Source organism: Heterodontus francisci, chromosome 2 (genome assembly GCF_036365525.1).
Source record: "Heterodontus francisci isolate sHetFra1 chromosome 2, sHetFra1.hap1, whole genome shotgun sequence".
Classification (NCBI taxonomy): Eukaryota; Metazoa; Chordata; class Chondrichthyes; order Heterodontiformes; family Heterodontidae; genus Heterodontus; species Heterodontus francisci.
In genome coordinates this window covers 28221736-28239302 of record NC_090372.1, presented here as the reverse complement: position 1 = coordinate 28239302, position 17567 = coordinate 28221736, and the positions used below count along the sequence as shown (strand labels likewise).

The following is a 17567-nucleotide window of genomic DNA, read 5'->3' as shown; positions in this document are numbered from 1 at the left end:
TTATAACGATACCACTTAAAGCGTATTAAACACGCCAACTATTTTTCACAGTTCAGTACTTAGCAATTCAAAAGCTCCGCTGATTTCGAGTCAAGTCTTCAGCAAAGGCAGGTCATCAAGGAGCATCGATTGGCTGTAAGTCGAGACTTTGGGGAGCTTCATTCAGATGGCTTCATCATCCACTGCATGTAGCAGGCAAATTGTATTAGCACAAATGCACCTGCTATAAGCTGTATGGACTGTATCTTTGAAATGCTGGATTCACTCAGCAGGTCTGGCAGCATCTGTGGAAAGAGAAGCAGAGTTAACGTTTCGGGTCAGTGACCCTTCTTCGGAACACTGACCCGAAACGTTAACTCTGCTTCTCTTTCCACAGATGCTGCCAGACCTGCTGAGTGAATCCAGCATTTCTTGCATTTGTTTCAGATTTCCAGCATCCGCAGTATTTTGCTTTTATTGGACTGTATCTTTGTTGGGCACTTAATAGCCAGGATAACTGCAGCATCAGTTACTCCTTTAGGACTGTATCTAGGATGAGCACATAGCTTCAAATCCAATACAGACTGATGGAATGAAAGCTCAGTCAGATTGCTAGGTTCTCTTAAAAAAAAGATCATTTGATTGACTTCGAAAGGATAAAGTTGCAGGTTGTATGCCCATCAAGGCTGGTGAGACAATTTCCAACATTGCTACAATATAAATGCTTCATGACAAGGAAATATGGAGGCCTGCACTGGCAAAGATGTACTGTTGGGTGAATTTCATGAGTGTAAGCATCCTGGGGAAGTAAATATTTGCCTTCATTGCCTGGGCGTGGGGGTTGTGGGTGATCTGGCAGAATGAATTGCCCGTCTGTCATTGTGTCGTAGAGTCATAGAGCACAGAAACAGGCCTTTCGGCCCATCATGTCTGTGCCAGTCATCAAGCACCTACCTATTCTAATCCCATTTTCCAGCATTTGTCCCGTAGCCTTGTATGCTATGGTGTTTCAAGTGCTCATCTAAGTACTTCTTAAATGTTGTGACGGTTCCTGCCTCTACCACCTCTTCAGGCAGTGCGTTCCAGATTCCAACCACAATCTGGGTGAAATAATTTTTCCTCAAATCCCCTCTAAGCCACCTGCACCTTACCTTAAATCCATGCCTGCTGGTTATTGACCCCTCTGCTAAGGGAAAAAGTTTCTTCCTATCTAATCTATCTATGCCCCTCATAATTTTGTGTACCTCAATCAGGTCCCCCCTCAGCCTACTCTGCTCTAAGGAAAAGAACCCTAGCCTTTTCAGTCTCTCTTCATAGCTGAAACGCTCCAGGCCAGGCAACATCCTGGTGAATCTCCTCTGCACCCTCTCCAGTGCAATCACATCCTTCCTATAGTGTGGTGCCCAGAACTGTACACAGTACTCCAGCTGTGGCCTAACTAGCGTTACATACAGCTCCATCATAACCTCCCTGCTCTTATATTCTATGCCTCGGCTCATAAAGGCAAGTATCCCATATGCCTTCCTAACCACCTTATATACCTGTGCTGCTGCCTTCAGTGATCTATGGACAAGTACGCCAAGGTCCCTCTGACCTTCTGTACTTCCTAAGGTTCTACCATCCAATGTATATTCCCTTGCCTTGTTACTCCTCCCAAAATGCATCACCTCACACTTCTCAGGATTAAACTCCATTTGCTACAGCTCTGCCCATTTTACCAGCCCATCTATATCATCCAGTAATCTAAGGCTTTCCTCCTCACTATATACGACACCACCAATTTTTGTGTCATCTGCGAACTTACTGATCGTACCTCCTATATTCACGTCTAAGTCATTAATGTACACTACAAACAGCAAGGGTCCCAGCACTAATCCCTGCGGTATACCACTGGTCACAGGCTTCCACTCGCAGAAACAACCCTCGACCATCACTCTCTGCCTCCTGCCACTAAGCCAATTTTGGATCCAGTTTGCCAAATTACCCTGGATCCCATGGGCTGTTACCTTCTTGACCAATCTCCCATGTGGGACCTTATCAAAAGCCTTACTGAAGTCCATGTAGACTACATCAACTGCTTTACCCTCACCTACACCTCTAGTCACCTGCTCAAAAAATTCAATCAAGTTAGTTAGACACGATCTCCCCCTGACAAATCTATGCTGACTATTCTTGATTAATCTCTGCCTCTCCAAGTGGAGATTAATCCTGTCCCTCCAGAATTTTTTCCAACAGTTTCGCAACCACTGATGTTAGACTTAGCGGCCTGTAATTACCTGGCTTACCCTTGCTGCCCTTCTTGAATAATGGTACCACATTTGCTGTCCTCCAGTCCTCTGGTACCTCTCCTGTGGCCAGAGAGGATTCGAAAATTTGTGTCAGAGCCCCTGATATCTCCTCCCTTGCCTCACATAGCAGCCTGGGATACATCTCATCTGGGCCTCGGGATTTATCTACTTTTAAGCCTGCTAAAACAGCTAATACTTCCTCCCTTTCAATACTAATATGTTCAAGTATATCACAATCCCCCTCCATAATCTCTATACCGACATCGTCCTTCTCTATAGTGAACACAGATGAAAAGTAATCATTTAAAACCTCACACATATCCTCCGACTCCACACACAGATTGCCACTTTGGTCCCTAATAGACCCTACTCTTTCCCTGCTTATCCTCTTGCCCTTAATATACTGATAAAATGCCTTAGGATTTTCCTTTATCTTACCCGCCAGTGTTTTTTCATGTCCCCTCTTCGATCTCCTAATTACTTTTTTAAGTACTCCACTACACTTTCTATACTCGTCTCGGGCCTCTGCTGTTTTCAGCACTCTGGATCTGCCATAAGCCTCCTTTTTTTTCCTGATGCCCCTCTATACCCCTGGACATCCAGTGTCCCTGGACTTGTCGGTCCTATCCTTCACCTTAACGTGTACATGTTGGCTCTGAACTCTCACTATTTCCTCTTTGAATGACTCCCACTGATCTGATGTAGACTTTCCTACAAGTAGCTGCTCCCAGTCCACTTTGGCTAGATCCTGTTTTATCATACTGAAATCGGCTTTCCCCCAATTAAGTTCCTTTATTTCCGGGTCTGCAGGAGAATCCGCCTGGTTTTCATTTCATTGAAGACAAATATTTACCCCTGTGTGAGGGTGGTTTACATTTAAGGAGCTTGTCAGGCAAGCCCCCCCACCTACCAAGACTGATGCACATATTATTTCACCACATGAATAGTAAAACTTAAAATTGCAAGCCCCTGACTGGAAAGACATTTGCATAGTAACAGACAGTGTTGGAACAATGAGGAACCAGTCCCTGCCCCAATACACAGAAGAGACCTTGTCAAGCCAGTCGATCACGTGACCACCTGCTGGGGGAGTTTTAAACTGGAAAAGCAGAATTTGAACTCAAAGCCGTGTGCTCCTGGAACTGAACAGAACCTCCAGTCTTGCTTGCCTCCATCTCTTTCCCATGGAACTGAATCTTGTGAAAACACATGAACCTCAAAGAGAGAAAACTCTCCTGCGTGAAATAGGTTTAAGAACACTGGACCCCAACGCACCGCAAGACTACCTACAATCAAGTGAGCTTGAAGTACAGTAGAGACTGCCTCAGATCTTTCACATAATAATTTCTTCTCTTTTCTATCCCTATCTGCATGTGTATATCCCGTATGCATGCTAGTGTTGGCGCGTCGTATATCTGTAAGTGTTAACCTTGTTAGAGTTTAAGTCTTAATAAATTTCACTTTTCTCCTTTGAACCTGAGAAAACCTGGTGTGTTGGTTTCTTTGCCTTATAATTGGAAAGCTGTGAACAAGGATTCACAAAGGGGGAGCTCAAAACACATTGTGTCTAAAATTAAACCCTGTTACAATAAGACCAGGTGAAGACAGTAACAGGCCCCGAGACACCTTTCGCACCTGGTCGTAACAAACTGTAAAGGGAATTGGCCATGCAGGAAAGAGGCATCTCTGAGACAGAAGAGATGGTCCCAGTATGCAGCAGTGCCCAATTGGCACAACAAGTGGGAGCTTCAGGTTCGGATTGGGAAGCCCAGTTCTAGGTGCTGCAGGATCTGGGCGCAGTATCATAGTGCATGAAAGCCAATGACACAGACCTGATTAGATTTTATTGAAATGTTTTTAATGAGTAAAATAAACCAGTGCTACCAGAATGATTGCCTAATCAAAGTAAATGGAAATAAAAACTGGGAGAGATGTAAAATGGGCTGTCAGTTCATGCAAAGTCTCAATTATCCCCACTAAAGAGTGATCCATAAGGATTTGTGCTCTATTCTCTCCAATGCCCGTTATCCGTTGTTTGCATTTAGAAGAGGGTTGGAGAGATGAATATTCCTGATCGCAATTATAGGAGCTCTGCATCATTTCATTAAAAAATGTTCTAAATGGCAGCTCAACTGATGCCTCAGCAAGTTTAACCAGCGAGGAGCTGAGCCCTACGGACTAGGAGGTCGATTCCCTGTCTGTGCTGAATTTTTATTTTTGTTCTCTGAATTATCCGGTAGTGTCAGGCAGTGTTACAGATGGCTCTGGCTAAGGGAAGGCAAAGCAGTCCTGGCTGCCTGCTCCTTCATCCAATGATGGACATTCTGCACACCCTGCTGGAGTTTTGCACAGTGGCTGAGGACAGGATGAGGCTAGGCTACAATGTCCTTGCAATCAAATAGCCTGCAAACACTCACCTGGCAAGCTGGACAATGGACTGGAGATGCCTTGTACTAATGGAAATCTACTGCAGTGAGAGACTAGAGGAGGAGGGAGAGGGGAAAGTTAACACATTCAAAAGAAAAGAAATCCTGAATCAATTTAAATTCTCAGTCTTGTGTTCAAATCCTTCTGCATCCCTGTAACCTCCTCCGGCACTACAACAGCAGCACCCCCCCCCCCCCCACACCCACTATCCCCTGCCGAAGATCTCAGTGCTCCATCAGTTTTGGTTTCTTGCACATCCCCAAATTTTCATCGCTCCACCATTAGCAGCCATATTATCAGCTGCCTAGGATTACACCTCTGAAATTACCATCCTAAAACTCTTTTCCTCTGAGGATCTCCCTCCTCCTCTAACATGCTCCTTAAAAACTAACTCTGGCCAAGCTTTTGATCACTTGTCCTAATATCTCTATCTGGTTTGGTGTCAAATTTTGTCTGATCTGTGAGGCACCTTGGGAATTTTAACTATGTTAAGGCGCTATTCAAGTGCACGTTGTTATTGTTGTACTATATCTATGAGATGACTGTGCTTTTTATAATAAAGGAATTGTCCTTTTCATACACCCTATTTATATACTTGTTTACTTTTATTCTTGCAGTTCGACAGAGGATTCCTTTCGCTGGCACATACAAGGTAAAATCACTTTTGTTTTTAACCTTCTTTCCCTGATGTGGTTAAATACTGAAAGTCTGCCTGGATCCCTCCCCCCTAACGGAGGACGATTGCAAGCAGAGAAATGTTGCTTGGAATTTCTTGATACTTAAGTGCAGATTGACTACCCAAGGTCATCTTAGAGCCACAGGAGATTGTTTGCATGCAGTCGAAGGGAGGCAGGAGGTTGCAGCCTTTTGTATTGGGCCTCTTCCATTGGCAGCTTCTCAAATTGCCACTGAAAAACTGGCACTAATTGGATACCGGTGCCAATTGATGTGCAGGGTGCCGTTTATTTTTAGATCAGGATTGGAAGGATAAGTGCTGCATTAATTTCTAGGAGATGAAAGGAAGAATTTTCTCAGCTTTCTTAACACTTCAGAGTATCAGTCTGGCTCCTTGATTAGGCCAAGGGGATATTAATCGCTTCACTGTTCTCTCCCTTTTTTTGAATCATATACATGCGTACCTCAGATGCACAGAAAGGTGCGGACGATGAAATCGCCAGTGGCTTGGAGCTGGTGGACTCCTGTCTGAGGTCCCTCCAAGAGTCTGGAATACTGGACCATCACGAATACTCTTCAACCGAAAGTGAGACTCATTTAATTTAATATTTAGCTTATTATTGTTCGGTTAGTTGAATGAGCTGCTAGCTATCAGTCTCACTTACATAGGTGAGTGCTATAGTCATGTTCTTGAAGGCTGTGAGCCTCAAATTATATTGGACAGGCAAAAGTCTTGTTCAGTAATTAATGTCTTCTGCTTCGCTGACAAGTCCGCTCGCTGACTGCTCTCAATTGACTCTTTGTGCAGGGCCCAGTGTTCTCTCCCAGAGTGCCTCACAGATCAATGCCAACCCAGAAGGTTCCTACCAATATTCGGGTAGTTACCATAGCAACCAGACCCTCTCCCGCGGCGACTCGACCACATCGCAACTCTCTGGGAGGACTTCCAGTGGTCAGATTGCAGCAGGAGTCAGCATTCATAACTATAGCCAGGTACAACATATAATTCTATCAGAAAAATGTGCACTTCAAAAGAAAGCATATAAGAAAGAAAGAATTGACTTTTATATAGTGCCTTTCACAATCTCAAGACATCCCAAAGCACTTTACAGCCAATAAAGTACTTTGGAAAGTTAATCACTGTTGTAATGTAGGAACTGCGGTGGCCAATTTGCACACAGTCAGCTCCCACAAGCAGCATTGAAATAAATAACCAGTTTATTTTTGTTTTAGTGGTGTTGCTTGAGAAATAAATATTGGCTAGGACACCAGGGAGAACTCTCCTGCTCTTCATTGAAATAGTGTTATAGGATCTTTAATGCCAATCTGAGGGGGCGGACTGGGCCTCATTCTAACATCTCATCCGAAAGTTGGCACCTCTGAAAGGGCAGATCTCCGTCAGTAGTGCACTGGAATCTCAGTCTAGATATTGTGCACAAATCACTGGAGTGGGACATGGACCCACAGCCTTCGGAGTCAGAGGCAAGAGTGCTACTACAGAGTCACAGCAGACACTGAGCAAGGAGGCAGTCACACTTCTGCTGTGTAACACTGGTGTAGTTATTGAAGGGTTTTACTGTTTAACGTTATCTGATTAGTAGCTGCAGAGGCTGCAGGGCTACTAACACTGGTTAGGTGTATTCCAAGAGATTTTTTTTATTTGTTCATGGGATGTGAGCGTGGCTGTGGACCAACACTAAATGCCCATAAGAAGGTGGTGGTGAGCTGCCTTCTTGAATCACTGCAATCCATGCGTTGTCGGTATGCCTACAGTGCTGTTAGGTATTATAATTTTCTGTAATGGTTTGATACAAATGAGTGGCTTGCTAGGCCATTTCATTGGGCAGTTAAGAGTCAACCATATTGTCTAGAGTCGTATTTAGGCCAGACAGGATAAGGATGGCAGATTTCCTTCCCTAAAGGACATTAGTGAAGCAGCTGGGTTTTTGAGACAATCAAGTAGTTTTCATGTTCACCATGACTGTTACTAGCTTTTTATTTCCCATTTACTTAACTAACTGAATTTAAGTTCCCCAGCTGCTGTGGGGAATTTGAACTCGTGTCTCTAGATCATTCGTCCAAACCTCTGAATTACTAGTCCAGTAACATAACCACTATGCTATATTTCCCATATAACCTCCCACCTCCAACTGCTCCGCCCAGTCAAACATCCTTGTTTTCCTATCTCCAATATTCTTAGAATTAATAAACAAAAATGTTAAAGAAAATGCCCCCAAATTTTTTTTTAATGCCTCTGAGTTTTCTTCCCGGCCACTCGCAGCAGAGTTCAGGAGATCAGTGTTTAATTCTTGGAGATGCCAGGACAATCCTAGAGGGTCACCTTTGCCTTGAGATTGGCTGATATATATCAGTATGCACTGAGAACAGTACGTATTTTTATTTTTTTACAACACAGGGCCCAGAATGTAATTAAAATTTCTGGCAGGCTGGCCAAAACCTCAGCACGCCAAGCAATAAAAGTTTGTGCACGTAACGTAGTCATTGGTGACTAGATATCTCTCCCATCGACAGCAGAAGGGCTTGAAGAAGTGCTCTTGTTTGTCCCATGCAGAAATGTTAGCACAATTTCTTTTTCTCAAGTATTTACCTCCTCTGAGAGCTCTGCATTTCTTCAGCTTCATCCTCTTGTTCATCTTCCACTTCCTTTGGCCACCCGTTATGTCTGCGCCTTCTGCTGTCCACGCCCTAATCTCTAGAACTGCTCCCTAAACCTCTCCACCTCTCTCTCCTCCTTTAAAATGTACCTTAAAATCCCATTCCCAAGCCTAATATCTCATTATGTGGCTCATTGTCAATTTTTGACTGATTATTCTCCTGTGAAGGCCTTAGGATGTTTTACTTTGTTAAAGGCCCTCCAAAAATTTCAGCTCATCCAGAACTCTTTTGCCCTTAGCCTAACTTGCACCAAGTACAGTTGACCCCTCCCTTCTCTGTCACTGACATACATTGGATTTTGGTCTGGCAGTGCCTCAGATTTTTATCCTTGTATTCAGATTACTTCATTGCTTCACCCTTCCCCATTTCTGTAACCTCATCAAGCCCTACAACCCTCCGAAATCTCTACTGTGCTCAAATTCTGGCCTCTTGCACATACTCGATTTTCATTGCTCCACCATTGTTGATCGTGTCTTCAGCTGTCCAGACTCTAAGCGTTGGAATTCCCTCCCTAACCTCTTCCCCTCTCTCCCATCCTTTAAGAAGCTCCTTAAAATCTACCTCTTTGACCAAGCATTTGGACACCATTCTGAGTTTCTCCTCATGTAGCTCAGTGTCTGAATTCTATTTGATAATTCTCCTGTGAAGCACATTGGGATATTTTATAATGCTAAAGGTGCCATATAAATGAAAGCTATTGTTGTTGGTGTAATTTTGACCCAATTTACCGCCTTCTGCAATTAATTTTAACTTTTTGCCCCCCCCCCACAACCCCCTGCAGGTTAACCGGGTTGGTGACAGCAGTCGTACATCGGGATCTGAGTGCTCTCCGTCCCACTCCGCATCGCAGTCAAGGGATGCATTTGTGCCGAGCCATGGGAGTGCATTCCGCCTGCCCGACCCTCAGCATCCATCTTCAGTCTATTATGTCAGTGCCACGCTGCCTGCTCAGAGAGTGAGCTCACCCATGTCCCTCCAGCGGACAGGCTCGCCACCCAAGCTCCAGCGAGCGGGTTCGGCTGCGGAGAGTGGTGTCTACAGCGCCCAGCGGCTTGCCTCTCCTAAGCAAACGGCATCACCCAGCCGGCTGTCCAAGTCCTACAGTACCAGCTCCCCAGTCAACATTGTGGTGTCCTCGGCCGCCCTCTCCCCCTCGCCCCCGGCCATCGCCGCGACCTCACCCGCACACCAGGCCAGCTCGACCCAGCCAAGCTACGCTACACTTTCGCCCACCAAACGCCTCGGCCACGTGTCTGATCCATACGGCAAGCACCCGCAGGAGCTGTATGAGCGCTCCACTCTACAGAGGCCCGGAAGCCTGGCAGGTAATTCAGTTTGGCGGGTGGACATGTTCAGCATCAAGAGAGATGCTGGTACTCTTTCCAAAAAAGGATATTGGAGAAGGTGCAGAGAAGATTTACAAGGCTGCTACCAGAACTGAGAGGGTACATCTATCAGGAAAGGCTGGACAGGCTGGGGCACTTTTCCTAGAGAGGGATCATCTGCTAGAGATATTTACAATTATAAAGGGGATCAATAGTGTAGTCATAGAGAAGATGTTTCCTCTTGTAGGGGTGTCCAAAACTCGGGGCTATGCTTCTAAGATAGTCACTAATAAATCCAATAAGGAATTCAGGAGGAACTTCCTTACTCAAGGAGTTGTAAAAATGTGGAACTCGCTACCATGTGGGGTGGTTGAGGTGAGTTACATAATACATAGAATTTTACAGTTTAGCAACAGGCCATTCCATGTGGTAAAAGCAAAATACTGTGGATGCTGGAAATCTGAAATAAAAACAAGAAATGCTGGAAATACTCAGCAGGTCCGGCAGCATCTGTGGAGAGAGAAGCAGAGTTAACGCTTCAGGTCAGTGACCCTTCTTCCGAGCTGGCAAATATTAGAAATGTAAAAGGTTATAAGCAAGTAAAGTGGGGGTGGGGCAAGAGATAACAAAGGAGCAGGTATAGATAGGACAAGATCACAGAATGGCTGACCAGAAGATCATCAAGCAAAGGCAAACAATATGTTAATGGTGTGTTGAAAGTCAAAGCATTAGTACAGATAGGGTGTTAACGGACTGAAAATTGAACAACCGCAAGTACAAACATGAAAAAAACAGTGGGTAAGCAAACTGAACAAACTAAGATGAAATAAAATAAAATAAACACAAAATATATATATATATAAAAAAAGGAAAAAGAAAAAAAAACTAAAAATAAAAGTAAAATGGGGGGCCCATCATGCTCTGAAATTACTGAACTTTGAATTATTGAGTTCAATAATTTCAGAGCATGACGGGCCCCCATTTTACTTTTATTTTTAGTTATTTTTTCTTTTTCCTTTTTTTAATATATATATATACATTTTTTGTGTTTATTTTATTTTATTTCATCTTAGTTTGTTCAGTTTGCTTACCTACTGTTTTTTTCATGTTTGTACTTGTGGCTGTTCAGTTTTCAGTCCATTAACACCCTATCTGTACTAATGCTTTGTCTTTCAACATACTATTAACATATTGTTTGCCTTTGCTCGACGACCTTCTGGTCAGCTATTCTGTGACCTTGTCCTAGCTACACCTTCTGCTTTGTTATCTCTTGCCACAGCCCCGCTTTACTTGTTTATAATCTTTTACATTTCTAATATTTGCCAGTTCTGAAGAAGGGTCACTGACCTGAAATGTTAACTCTGCTTCTCTCTCCACAGATTCTGCCAGACCTGCTGAGTATTTCCAGCATTTCTTGTTTTCATTCCATGTGGTAGCATGTTCCACATTCTCACCACTCTCTGAGTAAAGAAGTTTCTCCTGAATTCCTTATTGGATTTATCAGTGACTATCCTAAATTAATAACCCCTAGTTTTGGACTCCCCACAAGTGGAAAAACCATCTCTACATCTATCCTTAAATAAGAACAAGAAATGCTGGAAATACTCAGCAGGTCTGGCAGCATCTGTGGAGAGAGAAGCAGAGTTAATGTTTCAGGTCAGTGACCCTTCTTCATCTAACTTATCAGGTCATCTCTAAATCTTTTCCAGAGAAAAGAGTTCAAGGCTTTCCTAATAGTTAGTTGTACTTTCTCAGTTAAGGTAACATCTTGTAAATCTATGTTTGCATTTTCTCCAATGCTTTTATATCCTTTTTGTAATATGGAGATCAGAATTGTGCAGTGTACTCCAAGTGTGGTCTGATCAAGCTTCTATACAAGTTGAGCATAACTTCTCTGCTCTTGAATTGTATTCCTCTAGAAAGGAGCCCCCGTGCTGTGTTTGCACTTTTTATGGCTTTGCTTACCATTGTTGCTCTTTTTAATGATTTGTGAATCTGTACCCCGAGATCCTATTGCGTTCCTACCTTATATTGACACTTGTTGCCCAAGGAGTAGGTGGACTTCTTATTCCTGCTACCAAAATACAAAATGTCGTGTAGAATAGCATTGATGTATTTAAGTGGAAACTAAGTAAGTACCTGAGGGAGAAACGAATGGAAGGACTTGTTGATTGGGTAAAGTAAAGTAAATAGAGTTGGAGGAGGCTCATGTGGAGCATAAGCATCAGGGTAGACCTGTTTCTGTGCTGTAAAATTCTATGTAATATGTTTTATTTAAAAGGAACAGTCAAAAGAGACTTGTAAATGCAGTGCTTTTGGTGCAATCCAGGTTGGTAATTGGTACAGTTCAGTTAGGTGGACCTGATAAAGGGCAGAGGTTAATGTTTTGCAGCTATTGTGTAGAATATCTTTTAACAAGTCTCATGTGCCTTTCACATTTTTAATATTAATTAACGTTATTACTGTAAAGCCAGAATTGTTCTTTTTAATCATAGCCATCTCGATTATTTTGATCATTCAGTTATCCAGCTCTAAAAAGTTTTTTTGCAGCCTTCCAGGTTATGATTTTGTTTTGACATGTACCAGTTGACATTCTTCACGTCTGCTTACAGTTGTTGCAGCAGTCAGCAGGATCACAGCTGCTATACGCTGTGCTATGGTGTGGTAGGATGGGGTAAGAGGGTGGGGGAAGGTTTCTGTTGGTGATTGACAGTGAGGTCTTAGTTTCAAATTTGTTCCTTCCCTCTGTAACCTTCTGCAGCCCTACAATGCTTTGAGATCTCTGGGTTCCTCCAATTCTGGTCTCTTGCTTGCCCTCAATTTTCATCACTCCACCATTGTTGCACAAGCCCTAAGCTTGGAATTTCCTCCCTAAATCCTCCGCCTCACTGTCTCTGCTCCATTAAGTTGCTCCTTTAAACCTATTTGGAGGAGGTTACAGCAATAGGGAGTGGCACGGCCATGGAGGGATTTGAACACAAGGATGAGAATTTTAAAATCAAGACATTGCCAGACTGGGAGCCATTGTAAGTCAGGAACATAGGGGTGATGGGTGAGTGGGACAGGGATGTGAGTTAGGTTATGGGCACCAGAGTCTTGGATGAACAATCAAAGAAGTTACTGCAGAAAGAGCACCAGATCCATGTTGTCATCCGGGGCATAGAGAGTCAGGTGCAAAGTAGCAGCACTAAAACAGCGCAGGAAAGAGGTGGGAACCTTCCCGAGCCCACATCTGTGCTGGCGTTGACCCTCTGTGGCAGAGAGGGTAGGCCGGTAAGCAGCTCAAAAATAATGGGTTTGAAATTATATTGATTATTACTAGCAAGCACATTATTCCTGTATCCATCTAAATTTTTTCTCTGTGCTAGTTTAGCTTCAAAATTAAGCCATTCACATAAAAAAGGATCAGGAGTAGGCCATACAGCCCATCAAGCCTGCTCCAACATTCAATAAGATTACTACATCAAAAGGCATGGAGTTGGTGGGGGACAGAAGGGGTGGGATGGTCACTCAAATGAAAATATTGCTTTTTTTCCCAGTCCAGCCAATATTACCTCATGGACAGCTCACTCAGGCTTAGCCCATAAGTGATGCTCTTTCATTGGCCTCTAACCTTACAGAAATATGCAACATGCTGAGAAATGTAAACAAGAGTTTTGCATTCACTTTTGTGCTCTGCTCCTCAAGAAGGAGGCAACTCCACCAGAATGGTACCAGGGCATAGAAGGTTAAATTATGAGAACAGTGTTCATAAATTTGACTTGTACTCCCTTGAGTATAGAGGATTGAGAACTGACCTAATTGAAGTGTTTCAAATGGTGAAAGGATTTGATAGGGTAGACATATGGAATCAAGAACAAGGGAACATAATTTTAAAATTAGAGTTAGGCCATTCATGAGTGAAATCAGGAATCCCTCTTCTACACAAAGGGTAGCAGAAATCTGGAATTCTCTCCTCCAAAAGCCTGTGGATATTGGGGTACAATTTGGTCGGTAAGGGTATCATGGATATGGAACCAAGGTGGGAGAATGGAGTTGAGGTGCAGATCAACCATGGCCTAATGGAATGGTGGAACAGATATGAGAGGCTGAATGGCCTATTCCTGTTCCTAGCATTCCTATGTTTCTGAGAGCTTACTGCCACTGTGACCTACATATCAATCCCTTAACAATCAAAATCCAGGGCTACCTGAACTCACTAATCCTTCAGCACAACAATAAGTACACTTCAAAGGTACTTCATTGGCTGTTAAGTGCTTTGGGACACCCAATGGTTACAAAAGGCACTATATAAATGCAAGTCTTTCTTTCTTTATATGGGCAAGTCTCATTATTTCTCTGCGGGGCTACTAGGAACACTACTGTGAGGTTACAGGAGGATGGAACAGACAGGACAAAATTTGCCTGTCAAAAAACAGCTCAGGAGATTCCACTGTCCCAACTAATGGAAAAGAAAGACCTTAAATCAGGAAGCTGCGGGAATGGGAAAAGTTCAAGACAATAGATTAATTTAGTAGAGCTAATTACTGCTGATTGTATCTCGCTGTCGCCTGTGATGCAGAACAGTACCTTAAGCAGTACTATAGACACATTTGCCTTTCTCCCTATTCTCAGCACTAGCTCTGAGTCAAGGCTGTGGAATTGAGTCTTTAATTTGAGATATTTGCTGCAGTCAGCTCACATGGCCCATTTCCTTCCACTGTTAGTGGGAGATGGCCTTCCTGAGTTCATGCCAGGGTCAGAGCTGCTGACTATTGCTCACCATTGCATCCACATTGTACCCAAGTATAATTTGAAAATAGACTTTTAAGTCCAAGAAAAGAATAATCATTTGCATGAAGTTGTTTTATCAGAGCCTGCAATGAAAATTCATTTAATCCATCTATTATATATATAACTGTCAGGTGATCAAAGTGGAGTTGCCACGATTCTGCTGATTTTGTACCAGTGCCATGAATCATGTATCAGTCGATCCTGTTACCTTAATCCTAATCCATCGAACCAATATTGCCAATAGAAGATTGAATGCACACACAATCAGTTCTCATTCTCCATAAACAAAGAAGCACACATACAAACACATGCTTTTTCACATTTATACTTCCTAACGCGCACACACTATTTATGTCACACACACACACACCACCATGCTCTTTCACACTTATCTTCCCCACATGTGCACACTCTGTTTTTCTCTCTCACACATACATACAGATTCTTTCACACTTGCATTCATAGTCTTGCACGCACTGTTTCTGTCTCTCACATACACTCTTTGGCCTGAATTTTATGGCTCCCCAACAAGTGGGCTGGTGGTGGAAAGGGGGGGGCGGCCGAAAATTTGAGTGGGAGGCAGGGAGTGCCGTTCCTGACACCTTCCCACCTCTGCTGCAATTTTATGTGGGGCGGCGGCGAGAAAGGGCCAACCTGCCCCAGGCAATCAAGGCCCTTGTGGCCAATTAACTACCACTTAAGGGCTTCCTCGCACCACAGCAGATATTTTACCCCAGGCAGGTGGGCAGCAGAGGCCCCAAGAACACCACCAGGTAAAACCTGGTGGCTGCCTTGCGGGCTGGAGTGGGCCCTCCTGATCAGGCACTCTGTGCCCCTCGGAGCGCCACCCCTGAAGCCCCAACCGCCCAACGCACAACACGTCCCCCCCCCCACTCCAACTGGACCCCCTTGCCTCACTGGGGCCTGGCCGATTGTCCCTGGCGAGGCCTCAGAAACTTACCTTTTTGGGCTGGCCTTCCTCTTCCTCCTGAAGCTGTGTGTAGTCCCAGCAATGGTCACCGCTTCCGGTGATGCTGCTGGAACTAAGAGCTGTCGGCCCACCGATTGGTCAGCAGCTCCATTAGGTGGGACTTCCTGCCTCAAGGAGGTGGAAGTCCCAGCCAAGGCCAATTAAGGGCCTGGACAGCGAAAAATCCCAGCATGGTTCACCACTGACTTTTCTAACAGTGGGCGGGGCATCCTGCCCAACGTTAAATTCCGGCCTTTTTCTCTCTGGTACATTCTCTCTCACAGATACATGTATATACACATGCATGTATGCATGCACACCTTTCAAAATAATGAAGAGATTCCCCAGATGGTTCAAAGAGTTTATGTTTTACAGGGTGTTGAATTTTGTGCTCGCCATAGCAGGGCAGAACACTTTCCATATCAGGGCAGTCGGTGCTCGTGTCAGGCACACCGGGTCAGCTATAGCGTAAGTGCTTAAATCACTCCGCTCTGCCCTGCAATGCCCCTTAAGTACAGTTGCCTGCACTGCGCCAGTCTGTCCATTTTCTACACCAGCATATTGTCCTGTCTCTTTGTGATGTAGTCAGTTATTACTGATTTATTCAATTGATTCCCCCCTCACCCCACTGCCCTCGCATGGGTATGTATTGCTCCATTTATTTTTTAAACCAGTTCTTTCCCTCCCTTCGTTCAGGTCTCCCCGATACTGCAATCAGGTGACTTGCTTTCATCTTTTCTGCAGCATTGCTCCTCAGTCAGCTTCTAGTGGGTGTATGAGAGAAGCCTAGTGACAATTAGTCTTCTAGAACTTGCACTCCTCTTGGCGGACTGCACCTGCCATCTGTTTGTCAGCTCCCCACAGCAACATGGCTAAAGGCAGCCTGTCAGATGCCAGCCTCTATCTGGGTACCCCATGGCACTAATTAATGATGGCATTAATAGTCTGTCCACCTTTCTGCTTATGTAACTAGGGACTGTCTCAATCCAGTTGATTTTGTTCTAGTGCCAGGAAGTATGTATCAAGTAATCTATATTGCCCATAGACACCAGTGGAGGATAAAACTGAGTGGGATTTAAAATAGGCAGCTGATCCAATTTTGTCAGATACAGTTAAATTACCCCCACCCCATGATTGAGATCACATCTGATTTCCTAACAAAATGAAAAATGAGGCCTCAGCCCAATATCCACCAGAGACCTGACCTGACCTGACCTGACATGACCCCGATTTGCAGAGTCAGAATCTGTTCAGCATTTTTCTGCTTATATTGACTGTGGGTTTTGAACTCTCAAAGTGTTGTTTTCTCTCATGCACCACAGCCAGCTCCCGTGCCTCCTACAGCAGCCAGCACAGCCACCTGGGCCCAGACCTGCGCCCACTGCAGTCTCCAGAGCACCACATCGACCCCATATACGAAGATAGAGTCTATCAAAAGCCCCCAATGAGGAGCCTAAGTCAAAGTCAAGGAGACCCGCTGCAGTCATCTCTTACAGGGACATATCGCACTAGTACAGGTACAGTGATGTGTGTAAAGCTGTCGTGCTCATCACCGAGGTGGTGTCTATCACGCTATATTGTATTTTAATAAGTTATACTCTTGCCTCTCCCCGCCCCTCCCCCAACATATTTACATACATCATAGCTGAGAGTAAGAGGTCGACACTGAATACACAGAACAAATTTGCATTTATATAGCACCTTTCCCAACCTCAGGACATCCCAAGTGCTTCACAGCAATTCAGTACTTTTGAAGTGTAATGTTCTATTGTAATGTAGGAAACACAGCAGCAAGGTCCCACAAACAACAGTGAGATAATGATCAGATCGTCTGTTTTAATGATGTTGGTTGGGGGATAAATATTGGCCAGGCCACTGGGAAGAACCCCCTTGCTGTTCTTCAAGTAGTGCTGTTGGATCATTAATGTCCACTAGGGAGGGCAGATAGGGCCTTGTTTAACATCACATCTGAAGAACACATGGCAGATCACTGGGGATTTGATACAAGGAATGGTATTTGCTGTTTTCTTGTTGTCCTGCTGTCCCCCTAAATCCGCGCCGGTCAAGTTGCATTTGCTGCAGTTGGAATGAAGCATTTATTCTGATTATCAAAGGCATTTTCAAAAGCCACTACTGGGTAAATTTGACAAAATATGATTTAGTTTGACAAAATTAGTGAGAAGGAAAGGCTGCATTCTCCAGTGGTATTTAACTCATCTGGTGTTTTTTTATTTGGGCTTTTCAGTTTTTGTAGGTGTGGTAGTTGAAGAAGCAGTCAGGAAAAAATTCAATTAGTCTGCAACTACTTATAATTTATTTCTGTCAAAAAACAAATGTAATGGAAGTGAAACATTGTAGCTCACTTTTAAAAACCATTATTATCCAGGACTTGAAAACATATACTTTTAGCCCAATGTATCAGTGATCGAGTAATCCATACTTACATAACTGCTG

The 17567-nt window shown here is 43.9% G+C and overlaps 1 protein-coding gene across 3 annotated transcripts in view; it reads left to right on the top strand.

The window, feature by feature from the left end:
• LOC137383425 (catenin delta-2-like) overlaps window positions 1-17567 on the top strand; it is a 552588-nt gene that overhangs the window by 217103 nt on the left and 317918 nt on the right. For all 3 annotated transcript variants that reach the window (XM_068056267.1, XM_068056277.1, XM_068056257.1), the window contains exons 3-7: window positions 5312-5346; window positions 5839-5955; window positions 6178-6362; window positions 8827-9370; window positions 16436-16630. In XM_068056267.1, the coding sequence (XP_067912368.1) occupies window positions 5312-5346; window positions 5839-5955; window positions 6178-6362; window positions 8827-9370; window positions 16436-16630 (1076 nt within the window). The remainder of the gene's footprint in view (window positions 1-5311; window positions 5347-5838; window positions 5956-6177; window positions 6363-8826; window positions 9371-16435; window positions 16631-17567) is intronic.